We start from the raw sequence: 13,069 nt of genomic DNA on the forward strand, positions 1-13,069 counted from the left end.
AGTTGAAAAGAATAAAAACCCGTGTTTTCTTGTTATTGCATCATTGCGTAATCATTAGCCGTATTGCCACATCACTTTGTCACGCGAAGTCACACTCTGATTGGAATAAGCCCAAAGCCACTGGACTGAAAGCTGTGCAGCGTACTTAGAAGTGAAGCAAAAATCTGTTATGTATCAGTCAATTCCAAGCGCGATCATCCCCCCCCCCCCCCCCCCCGGGCATTTGACCCCTGTTCGACTCCACATAGTGGGGCATTTGACGTTTAAAAATGATTTGTACTCCATGTAACATGTCACAACTCCTCTTGGTTTTCGACAAAATTTATGGTGCCCATCGCCCCCCGCGCGCCCCCGATTTTTTATTTCCCCCGTTTTCCTTCCTTTCCCCTTCTTTTTTCTACGTTTCTCCACTGATGGAGCCTCTGTGGAGGAGAGAGGCTCGCGCTGGTTGTTCTACTTTTGCTGTGCTACACAGTCAGTGCACAGTGCTGACGAGAGCCAACCAGCTCAAGACGACAGCTATCCATCCACGGTTGCCGCATTCTGTTGATTCTCGGTTTGGTCTCTATCGTGTGACTGTCGTATTAAGTTTTCTACGCAGTCCGATCAGCCTTGCAGAAATTTGAGTCAATTATATTTTTGCCTGATTAGGTCTTTTACAGATCCTGCGTATACTTGCAGCATTCGTTTGCGGTCCCTTGCTTATTGTTTACTTATAAAGGGTTTGATAGCTTGGGTACAGTAAAAACCCGCATGTAAGAACCTACATTTTTTGAAACTGTCTGTCAAAATAGGTTCCTGTATTTTGAGGTAGTAATTGGCAATTTAGGGTAAGCAGGTTCTTAATTAAGTTCTTAATGTCTGTGAAGGAGATATAGTTGTTGATTACATACATATATAAACTTGGGTCTGGTCCATAAATGTACAGTATTCATTCACAACTGTTCTTTACATAAACCCTTTTTGTTGTTGTTGTTGTTGTTCTTTTGTTGTAGAAATTAATACTTTTATTTGTAATTACATTTTGGTATTTTCTTGTAATATAAATAATTTATAAAAGTCAAACTCCTTGTTTAAAATGTTTATCATAATTTAACTGTTACCCGCATATAAGAACTTGCTTGATCTTGCTTGGCTAAACAGGTTCTTATAAAACATGAAAACATCTACAAATTTAAGGTGCCCCTTTTCACACATAAAATTATTAATAATACTACTAATATTCCTAACATTTTCAAAGGAACCCTAACTCTTGTCTCTGAAGTTCATAGCTATAACACCAGATTTGTATCAAACCTTAATCTTCATCGGCCGAGGATAATGAATAACTACGGAGCTGCCACTTTAGCATTTGCTGGGTCAAAAATTTGGGAAAAAATTCCCACTAAATTAAAAAAGCTCTCATATAATAGTTTCTACAAGCAGTACAAATTGTACCTTTTAAATGCCCAATGAATATTGGGTATTTAAAAGGTATTGCCCTCACTATTAATTATCATTCCTATTGTTTTTTATGTAAAAATTGTAGTATGTTTCTATTATTGCACTTTAATTATTCTTTAATTTTTTTGCTGTTTAGTTGCACGTTATACGCCAGTTAGTTGCACGTGGCAGTGACCAACTCGAAAGCCTAAGCTCCTTTGGTCTCTGCGCACATTTTACTTTTTACATTTATGTAATTCAATGAATCTTTATATTACTTTTCTTATATATTGTAACTTCCGTTTGTTGTGAGCCATAAATAGTGCACAATAATAAAAACCTTAAAACCTTAAACCTTATAATTTTGGGTATTAAAATGGCAAATTTCTGCCAGCAGGTTCTTAAACCACTAGGTTCTTACACACGGGTTTTTACTGTAGCACACCCTTGCTAGTTGAGTGTTAAGCACTAACCCCCTGTCCCCCGTCCGTGAGACTAAACATTAACCAATCTCGCACTGAATTCCTTGTCTTTTATTTGAGCATTGCTTCAGATTCTTTGCAACTACAGCAAGTATGTGAAGTAAATACACCATTTTTAAGTTAAGCATGAGCAAAATTACATGGGGTATGAATATACCGCACACACAGTGATTATGTGAAGCTCTTACTATTCTCGCTCCGAAGACCCTAGGGCATATATTGATTGACTATCTTATGTAGTACTATTTGCTTCCCATGAAAGACCCACGCCTACATAATGTATAAATATGTAGGCAACGTGATGTTCCTATTATTATAGACTACTAAATTATTATGGGATTTGTTGTTTGCAAAGGGCATGATGAAAAATGCCAACTTGCCAAAAATCAGCATCTTATTGCAGTTTGGGAGTGAGATATTGGGACTCCATACAAATCCTTCTAGTTTTGTCTCTGTTCTAAAAGTGGAACAGAGACAAAATTACAAGGATTTGTATGGGGTCATCGCGACCCATTACAATATTTACTAATATGTCACCCCCCTCCCCCCCCCCCCCCCCCCATATTGCAATAAGATGCTGATTTTTGGCAAGTAGGCATTTTTCATGATGCTCTTTACAAGATATTGGATATTTTTTCAAAATATCTCAACAAATTCCATAATTGCTGGAATTGAGTTTTGGTGATGTCATCACTTTCGTACTCTATTGTCCATATTGACCTCCCTCCATCTTCTTGATGTAATCCACACGGGCTGGGTGGTCGTCTGAAGGCCTATTAAATGGGGTCCAAACTGGCTCACCCACAAACAGTCGCATTGCTTTGATGTAATCCTACAGACAAAGAAAGTAACAGATAATCTTATGCTTGCCCATTGTTGTCATCTTCAACTCACATCTTCATCTTCTACATCTTCTAGTGGGATCCCAACAATTTAAAACAAACCCATTTACAACAAAGTCATTTATAACAGGCAGCATTCAAGATTCAGTCCAGCCAATGTTAAGCCCCAGCTAAAAGATCAAATGTTTTTGCCCAACATCACATTGGTCATGCAAAGCATTTGGTGGTTAGTAGGCAATGCACATCTTCATCTTCTACGGTGGGATCCCAATAATTTAATACAAACCCAATTATAACAAAGTCCCTGGTATAACAGACAACATTCTTCAGTCCAGCCAGCCAATGTTAAGCACCAACTAAACAATCTTGAAAACATTTTCATCCAACATCACGTTGGTCATGCCGCAAAGCATTCGGTGGTTAGCCTACAATGCACATCTTCAACTTTTACAAATGGGATCCCAACAATTTATAACAAACCCATTTATAACAAAGTACCAAACAAAGCATTCCCGTCGTTAGGCTGCAAAGGTGAGACACAATTATACAGTATTTGGGGCATGAGAAATAAGGGAAGCAAACCGTGAGAAGATTAGGGTGTACATGGGTGCCCCAATCCTCTCGCAACAGGCTTTGTTTACTGTTTCTGCCCTAATGCTTCAGGCCCCAGATTCAAGAGCTTGCTTGTTAGCTATTTGGTGGATAAACAGGCCAACGATGTTTGACCAAACATTGGACAAAGTGAGCCCAAGTGCGCAATTTACCGCTGAAATTGTGATGTGTCTATAGTTGCGATGTCACACAAATTCTGTTTTTTGAGTGGTTGCTCTTTTCACGTTTGCAAAAGTTCTGTTGGCATAGACTTTATGCATAAAATGGCAGTCCAATTATTATTCTTTTCACTATTATTTTGTTAAATTAATAAGCCCTACTAACCTCATTTTAGATTAAAACCACTATTGAATTTTGCACATGTTAACGAAGCTAGTGAGGCTAATTTTCATGAAAATAAAAGAATTAAATTATTTATTGGCCACCATTTTCACATAAGCCTTAAGGTCTACAGAGGTGGCTATTTAAGTGCTCGTTTATGCGCGTGCATTCAGCGTTTTTGTGACAACAGTTTGAATATTAAGCTAGTGTTTTCTTCGTTCAAAATCGGCTCTTTGTTTAGCGTGAAAGACCTTATCCCTAAAGGGCTCAAATCATGCGTTGTTTACAGATTCAGGTGTGCAGGCTGCGGTGTCTGCTATGTCGGCGAGACTTCCCAACACATTTGCATGCGCATAAACAAGCACTTAAATATTGATAAGACCTCTCACATTTTCAAGCATCTACAGGATTCACTTAGGTGTCGGACACTTTGTTCGAGCGAGTGCTTTGTTGTCATAGATCAAGCAACAACACAGACACAATTAAAAATCTAGGAGGCAGTGCATATTCACTGGGAGAAACCCTCCCTAAATAAACAATTGTTTCATGTAAATCTTAATCTTTCTTTGTAATTAGTTGTTGTATCATACCATTGTTATTCTAATTTTCCGCTATATATAACGTAATTCCATCTGTAAACTGACGATGGCACAGGAGTTGCTGAAACATGTCTTTCAAATTCAAAAGTCTTGTTCTCTTCATTAAGATAGCTATGTATAAAAAATGCTTACTTTGTCATCCAAAGTGAAACGGTGATAGATGCCTGCAGGGAGGACAATGAGATCACCCTTTTCTACCAAGATGCGGATCCACTTGTCCCCATTATTCCTGATGTCAAAATAGCCACTTCCGTCCAAAATGAATCTTATTTCCTCATCTGAGTGAAGGTGTTCTTGGAAAAAAATCTTCAGCTGTAAAATGCAGAAACCAAAAAGAGGAAGCTCAGTTTGGTAATTATAATTGACAATCTTAAATTTCCAACAAGCAATAATATGTTCATGTTGAACATGAAGCTACATTTATCACTGATAGCAACAAAACTTTACTTATGTAAAGGACTGCAGACATGTTTTAACTTTTGATAACTTTCACAGAAAACTTGGGTCAATCCTGGACAAAAGTCTTGGGAAAAACTCAACAGTTAGCACATGATTAAGAGGGAATTTTTGTTTTCCCCACTCCTCCCCTGTACTACGCTGAGCCTGTGTGTCTAGAAGACAATGTACAAGTACACTGATGCGGGGGAGGGGATGGGGACATCTGGTGCATATTAGTGCTTGAAATTTTTAGTTTTTGTCCCGTAGACCTGTGTACAGGTTTGTGGGTCATGATCACTGCATGAAGGTATTTGTATGCATATAAGAAATAAAGAAGTAAATCTTAATCTTTGTAGCTAAGTACACTTTACAATAACACTGGACCTGCAAATAACATTTGTTAATCCAATAATAATAATAATAATAATAATAATAATAATAATAGTAAAATAATCTCTTTATTAAAATATTCCGAGTAAAATGTTATTTACAGGTTAAAAGTAGCTATTAAAAACTTATTTACAATTCTTTTCGATAAAAAAAGACTATTTTTAAGCACATTTTTTTTTTTGAAGAAAAGGGGGAAAAAAATCTCATCGAATTACAACAATATTATCATTATTCATTGATTTTTACCTAAAAAAAAAACCCATCAAACTATATCATAAAAAAAACAAACAAGAAAAAGTATGTATAAAAATCATAGGACCTAGATTTTGGCGAGGTATCTATCTAATTCGAAGTCTGCGTCTCGAACGTTGCTTCCAATTACTCTTCTAACTGTTCTTGACCCTCTTAGACAGAGTAAAGCGGACCTAAGGATTGCAAAGGATACTTTAGAACGTATCCAAGAGACAGTGGTGGCATAGTTATCTCCTTTCTTCGCTGCGACTAGCTCTGCCAGCCTGTCATGGTATCTCTTGCACTCCTCTCCCATGCCGCCTGTTGTTGTAAAGACTAATGGTGTAAATGTTCCCTGTTCCACGTCCATCACTCTTTGCGTATACAATCTCTTCTTGTCGTTCTCGTGCTGCTTGTATATCTGCTTGAGGTCCAGGTCTCTATAAGAATCAGCGTTGGGGTAACATACCCTTACATCAAAGAACGCTGACCTTTGTCTTTCCCAAAAACCTCTCGCATGGATGTCTAGGCGAGCGTTGGGAGCTCTGTTAACTCCGCTTGGAAGCGACTCTCCCGTGAGTTCCTGGAGGACGGGCTCAATCTCGACATCATTGCAGACCATGCCGAGCATGTCTGCCTCAAGATCTCTTAGCTCATTATGGCGCTGTATTATGAAGCCGCCGCGCCTGCAGACCATGGCATGATCAACATTAAAGACATTGCCACACACGCAAATAGATGGCTTGTTGGCAATTTCCCAGTCATATCTGAGCTTTAGAGCGTCTCGAAACTCGCCCTTGTTCAGACTGAAGCCCATCTCATCGATCGGTATGACTGTCAGCCAGTTAGATGCACCTTTTTCAGAAGCGAGTTCAACAGCACGTTGTGTCTTGGGAGTAAGAGAGTTCTTCATGTCATTCAGTCTTGTTCGAAACATTTCGTTTTTCTCTCTTCGCACACTCTGCTGTAGTGAACTAACAATGGCATCCTCTGGTGTTTCATAGGCTTGTGAAACAATTTTCTTGACTAGTGGCGCTGTGGTCTTCATTGACGCTTGGTACTGTAGATCTGCGTCCTGGCTTGGATAATAATAATAATAATAATAATAATAATAATAATACAGGCAATAATATGTTCATAATATGGCATAATATGGCAATAATATGGCAGGTAGTGTAGAATTATTTACCTAATTTGATTACACTGTGAATTAAATATAAATATGAATTAAATATTTTTACAATAGTTTTAGAATGAAAGAAAATGTGTACAAATAAATTAAGATTAATTAACATACACGACAAACAAAAACTGATAAAAGTGGGCAAATCAGTATAGCCCTCCTCAGATTTTTGGCATCTATGCTTCAAAAACTTATGTTTCATTATATACATGTAGAACTTTTTGTTCCGAATCTTTCAAGGGAATTGAGTTGTTTATTTAATCTTGATAGTTTAACGTAAAAGTTATCCAAGAGAAAGAGGATCTTGTGTGCTGGGTGTGAATATGAGAGGAAAGTGAGAAAAGAACCAAAATATCAGGTGGAGCAATTTTATTTGAAATACAGTATCATGGAAGGAAGAGCTTTTTAATATGTAATGTTTAAAACACAAGCAGCAGTGTTTTATTGGGATATAAAACCACGAGGCGCAGCCGAGTGGTTTTAGACCAGATAAAACACGCGCTGCGAGTTTTTGGAATGGCTTCAAAAACATTCCTGGAAAAGCGCATGTCAAGAGAGTTATAACAATAATACTTTTGTGAGCGTTGAAAATTAGCATATGAGAAAAATATTAAACACCGCACACTAATAAAGAGGAGGTTTTATCGGGTTTTGAAACCACTGCACATGATGTTTTATCGACCATTTGATAGGTCAATGGGCTTATGAATTATTAATGAGTTTTTGAATGATAATTATCATACTTTTTCCTCATAGTTTGGGAGTTTCTCTGGAGTGCATGTAATGCAGTCACTGTACGAGTAGCCTCGCTGTTCACGGATCTCTGCAAGTTTGCCTTCTTTCTCAAAGTTATCAGCATCCAACTTAAGAAACAAAATCAAAAGTTAAATTACTTATTATAATGGAATCTATTTTGCTATGGTGTGTGAATTGTTAAATGTTGAAAATTCCATTTAAGGGCGGTGCCTACTAATAAAGAAGTAATTTTTGTGTGGTTTAATATGACTATGTGGGGAAAGCAGATCTGAGCAAGGGCTATTGAACGAAACAAAAATTGGAGGTAACCACGCATTTTTTAGAGATAATTAAGCAACAATTATTCTAAAAAACAGTAAAATACAAACCAATGTATGGCGTTTTATTTCCAAATTGAAGCTTTACTATCTCTGAAAAAATGCATGGTCACCCCAATTTTCTTTTTGGACACCAAGAGCATTTGCTAAGTTCTGCTTTCTCCGCATCGTTTTAAACTGCGCAAAAATATCCTTGTATTAGTAGGGACCACCCACAGGAAATCCGAGTATCTCAAGATGTGCAGAACGTATGCGTGGTAACAAAAGTAGGCATCATCGTCCTTAAGAGTCACCTACATGTTGAAGTTCCTGACGAGTCATGAATATGGTGAACTATTAGAATTTGCTGATAAATAATTTTCTTGAACAATACAATACACCCCAGCTTAAAGTTTGTTTTAATTACCTTCCAGTACAGCACACCACAGTTCTCTAAATCCTCCAGGGACACTGGCTGAGGTGGATCAAGTTGATGTGGCAGCCTCTGATCCTCTTTTGAGGAATCCATAAACCATGCCTGCACCATTATGATCTGCGTCAATAATGAACAAATTGTTTAATACAAGTCACCTTATAACTCCCTAGCCTGTCGAATCCAGTAACATCCTACAACTGTATACCTGCCAACTCTCACGCATTATGCGTGAGTCTCAGGCCTGCGGACTAAAGACAGCGATCTCATGCATCAAGGACAATTTCTCACGCCTGACTCACAAATCCGGAAAAGTTGTTCTGAAAACACTTCATTTAATTTGAGATTTGTTATGTATTATTTCTTTGCTTTTTATAACAATCGCAAAAGCTTTCAAATGTCTTCAATCCGTTCGAATCATAAGTGTTCAAAGGTCGTCGAAACATGTTCGGACATTCTCAGCAATGTTCGGAAGTCTTCGGAAAATCATCGGAATCTTCGGAAGTGGCTCGGACGTTTTCGAAAAAAAAAACGCTCATGACGAGGCAAAAATCTCACGCGTTTGACTCAGAAAAAGTTGGCAGGTTTATGTTGTGGTTCAATTTTATCCTTGGTTTAATTTTTATTTCCCTTTGTTTTGGGGTATGGTAATGTATGATAATGAGTTTAAAACAAAGGGAAATAGAAATTAAACCAAGGATAAAATTGAAAAACACGACAAAATTGTGAGACTTGAGAGGTCTGCAAATTTTCAACATTTATAAGCAGTCGTCGATAGGCCTTATCACGGTTTTCAACGCCATTTTGACAAGTAGGCAAACAGGCTTGAAATAACAGTGTTTGTATGGAAATCCAATGTCAAATAATTTTCATAAAACATCTCTTCTGAAAAATTCATGAATTGGAAACTTTTGGCACAAGGAAAAGGATTTTAAGAAAAAATTTGGAGGGATGTAGCTGTGCCAGAAAGCCTTCAGTTGTGTTTTGAACTTTCCATTTGAAACGCAATTTTAGGCTATCAGGAGTGCCTTTAAAGCTCTGTAGGTTCATTTCAGGCCAATTGTTAAAATATTTTTATCTGTTCGGTCATTCTAGGGGAATTTTAGTCTTGTCGAAATTACTAGGTCCAATTTCCTTTCCAAAAATCTTAGCTCACCTTTTCTTGGTACAGGAAACCAAATTTTTATCAGTCCGAAAACACTAGGCCTTAAATTTCCCATATCACGAACGTTCAAGGTGAAAATTCCCTTTAGAAAATTGTAGGGGATTGAGGGCCTTCCGAACAGATAATTTACCAACACGATCCGTTGGGTGCCCCTGCATTTTCAAGGCCAACAAAGACCGCAACCTGTTTATTACCGACCCTCATTACAATTTGGTTGGTTTCATGAAAAGTTTGACATTTGACCAAGGCCTTACGCAGTGAAACACGCCATGTATTAAGCCGCGGCCACACGAGCGATTTTTTGCTCGCGCAGGTGATGCGATTTTTTCAAATTTTGTCGCGTCGCCAGCGCGAGATGAAAATCGCACGTGTAGCCACCCTCGAACTTGCGATGCGACAGGTGAAAAAATCGCAAGAAAAAAGTCGCCAGAATTGAAATTTTCGCGACAAAATCGTAGAGATGGCGCCCGTGTAGCCACCCTGCAACTAAGCCTCGTCATCCGCAATAGCTCAGGAAACGCCGGGATATCAACGACTGAATTTTCCGTCAAAAGTTGATAGTAAAATCCTTGTTCCTTTCTCTTTGCGAACCACGGACGGACCCACGTTGACATTTTCTTAATTTTCTTCTTCCTTTGTTTGCCTTTTATCGTCAAGAAGAAGAATGCAAATAGGCGATAAAACAATATCCTCGTCCGAAAGGGCCGTCCGCCATGTCTGTTTATAGCGCCAGGTCAGGGCGCCAGGTCTCATGAAGTATACGATTCACGCAGCATTCTATTTGTCGCCAAACTCGCTAGAATTTGTCACTCGTGTAGCCACCCTCTCGCGCTGGCGACGCGACAAAATTTGAAAAAATCGCATCACCTGCGCGAGCAAAAAATCGCTCGTGTGGCCGCGGCTTTAAAACCTGGAACACCGGAACCACTGAAACAACCGGAACAAAACCACCGAAACATAAAAATGGCGATAATTTTTACTTTTCTCCCCTCCCTAGCAAGTAAAACATTTTCACCCCTCCCCACACCGTAAAAGACAAACATATAATGTGATTTGTTCACCTTTAACACATTGATTGTGGAAAGCTCAATGGTGACTCAAAAGGAGGACCATTAGAAATCTTTTATAAGGACAGCTGTAAAGAAAAAGCAAACAATCGGACGGCTGTGCATAGGCAAGGGTTATAAGGGCTAATTCAGCTTACTGCCGCAAATTCATTACTTGATGAGGAAATTCGAGGTTAAGTTTCACGCGAATAGCGATGAGTGCAATATCGTCAGGGAATGAATTTTCTTTGAATCGCATAGCCATTTTCTAATAACATAGCAATAGTCCCAATTCCACGCTAAATACCTCGCTAGGCTGTGCGATTTTGCACAGAACTGTTTTTTTGTTTTTGTTTTACTTGCAGAAGTAGTTTTTGGGAGTTGTCCCGCCCCATAGATTTCCGGTTGTCTGCCCCTTGGGAGGCAAAAACTTTGCTTCTGTTCGCGTGTCAATCACAAGCCTTCTACTGATAAGTACTTTGTTAAGGTACCTTAAACAGGCAGTTGATTGTACGTAAATTTCCTATTATTTCTTAATGTATTTCCAGTTCAGGATAGGCGAGAATGTAGAAAGACAATCTCATGCAATCTACGTAGGAAAAAATGGCCTTGATTGTAGATTAAACTTTCAATTCATCATAAAAACATATAAATAATATTAAAAGATATATATTAAAAGATCGTTGAATTTGAGTTGCGTCCTCTGTTGATCAGTATTTACATTACTACTTCCCCTTTTACTAATACAGACAAGGACATTATCACATGGATTCTTGACAGGGAAATATTGAACGCTCACGTCAACCCATACGACATTTTAAAGATACCTTTGCTAATAGCACCCCGTACCATGAAACCTCTAACACCCATGCAGAAAACAATGAGGTAAACACGGCTCCTGGTAAACATCACTTTTAAGAGTTCCTGAAACAAACTCATAATTAAAAAATCAAAATTTTGCTCCTATAAATACGAGAGAGAGCATTTGGCTATAAACAGACCTTCCCAATCTCCTGACGACCGTTGTTTCGGTGATTTCGTTTCGTTTCGGCCGTTTCGGCGGTTTCGTTTTGGTCGTGTCGGTGGTTTCGTTTCGTTGTTTTGGGTTAGTACATGTTTACTTGCAATGGAGGAGAGAAAAGTAAAAATTATCGCCATTTTTATGTTTCGGTGGTTTCGTTGCGGTTGTCTCGGTCGCTCCGATGGTTTCGTTCCGGTGTTCTGGGTTTTAGTACATGCCGTGAAACACATCGTTCAGTGGATTCGCCGAGACGGTTTCCTTGCATTTGGCCCGTGATAGTCGTAAGTCTTATATAAGTTTATAATTAATTTCATTTCAAAATCGTATTATTTCATTGCAAAACCGTTCGAATTCAAAGCAGACGTCTAAGAGCTAGGTCTTCATTATGTTGTGTAAGGCTTATAATTCACCACACCACCATAGATATTAAAAATCTTATCTAATTTCCACACTTAAAATGAACGCAGATTCTAAGAAAAACTACTTACTGGTTGATTCGCTGGAAAGGTACTTGCAAAAGGTGCTAATTTCTGTTCAAAGCGGACAACACGTCGCAACACTTTCGACCTTGCGCAACACATCCAGTTTGCGTGGGGACTGGGCAGAAGTGAGTCCTTTGCAGTCAACCAATAATGAACGTTCTTCTTTCCACCAATGAAACTGCGTTGTGATCGTGTCTTCTGTGATTATTTTGACAAGGGACGGATTCAACGTGGTCGACTTTCATCTAGAATCGATTTAGAAGAACCAAACACGTACTGAACCATCGCGAGATGACTCGTAAATTGCAGCCTATTCGCACCCGAGCGATCCTGTATCGATACTAACGTTCGAGAGGTACCGTTACTTTGTGCCTATTCAATCAGTGACCGCTTCCGGCAATAGGCCTTATCACGGTTTTCGACGCCATTTTGACGGGTAGGCAAACAGGCTTGAAATAACAGTGTTTGTATGGAAATCCGATGTCAAATAATTTTCATAAAACATCGCTTCTAAAAAATTCATGAATTGGAAAATTTTGGCTCTAGAAAAACTATTTCAAGAACAAAATTGGAGGGCTGTAGCTATTGCAGAAAGCGTCCAGCCGTGTTTTGAACTTTCCATACATTTGTCTGTATGGCGAACCAGCCGTGAGCTGCTGCTAAAAATAATTCGCGGGAAAAAATACAGGGAAATGTATGGAAAGTTCAAAACTCGACTGGACGCTTTCTGTCACAGCTACATCCCTCCAATTTTGTTCTTAAAATCCTTTTCCTAGTACAAAAAGTTTCCAATTCATGAATTTTGCAGAAGCGATGTTTTATGAAAATCATTTGACATTGGATTCCGATACAAACACTGTTATTTCAAGCCTGTTTGCCTACCCGTCAAAATGGCGTCGAAAACCGTGATAAGGCCTATTCTACTTTTCAACAAAAACCTGGATCTAGAAACTGGAAAATTCCATAAAAATCACCTTTTTGATTTGTGATCTACACGCAAAATGACTCGCATTTATGAATCCTGAAATAAGTGCCACATTTTTCTCAGATAAGGTGGAGTTTTTTAAGGATTTCTCCCAGATAGTCATTGTTCTATTTCACCTTTCACAAAAAAAGTCAAAATAAGAAATTTCCCGAGTTTTTTCAGCTTTTCTCCGTTTTCATCGAAATAGGACGATCCTGTATCGATGCCAACTTTCGAGGGGTTACTGTTACTTTGTGCCTATTCACAACCAGACGATCCTGTATCGATACCAACTTTCGAGAGGTTACTGTTACTTTGTGCCTATTCTCACCCGGACGATCCTGTTTCGATACCAACTTTCGAGAGGTTACCGTTTCTTTGTGCCT

The 13,069-nt window shown here is 38.6% G+C and overlaps 2 protein-coding genes and 1 long non-coding RNA gene across 3 annotated transcripts in view; all 3 read right to left on the reverse strand.

Moving 5' to 3' along the window:
- The window catches only part of LOC146480182 (uncharacterized), an 80,469-nt gene that overhangs the window by 40,265 nt on the left and 27,135 nt on the right, over positions 1-13,069 (reverse strand). The gene's annotated exons all lie outside the window — the stretch shown is intronic.
- Positions 1,935-11,822, reverse strand: LOC146480184 (acireductone dioxygenase-like). The gene is made up of 5 exons (XM_085110050.1): positions 11,726-11,822; positions 8,000-8,125; positions 7,264-7,383; positions 4,411-4,590; positions 1,935-2,736 (listed from the first exon to the last, which is right to left on the reverse strand). The coding sequence occupies exons 1-5, from the start codon at positions 11,816-11,818 to the stop codon at positions 2,608-2,610; spliced, it is 648 nt and encodes a 215-aa protein (XP_084966176.1). The 5' UTR covers positions 11,819-11,822; the 3' UTR covers positions 1,935-2,607.
- Positions 5,426-6,415, reverse strand: LOC146480185 (uncharacterized). The gene has a single exon (XM_085109967.1). It carries the CDS (start codon positions 6,383-6,385, stop codon positions 5,426-5,428), a length of 960 nt encoding a protein of 319 aa, XP_084966093.1. The 5' UTR covers positions 6,386-6,415.

Source organism: Pavona decussata, unplaced genomic scaffold (genome assembly GCF_977016875.1).
Source record: "Pavona decussata unplaced genomic scaffold, jaPavDecu1.1 SCAFFOLD_55, whole genome shotgun sequence".
In the NCBI taxonomy this organism is placed as follows: domain Eukaryota; kingdom Metazoa; phylum Cnidaria; class Anthozoa; order Scleractinia; family Agariciidae; genus Pavona; species Pavona decussata.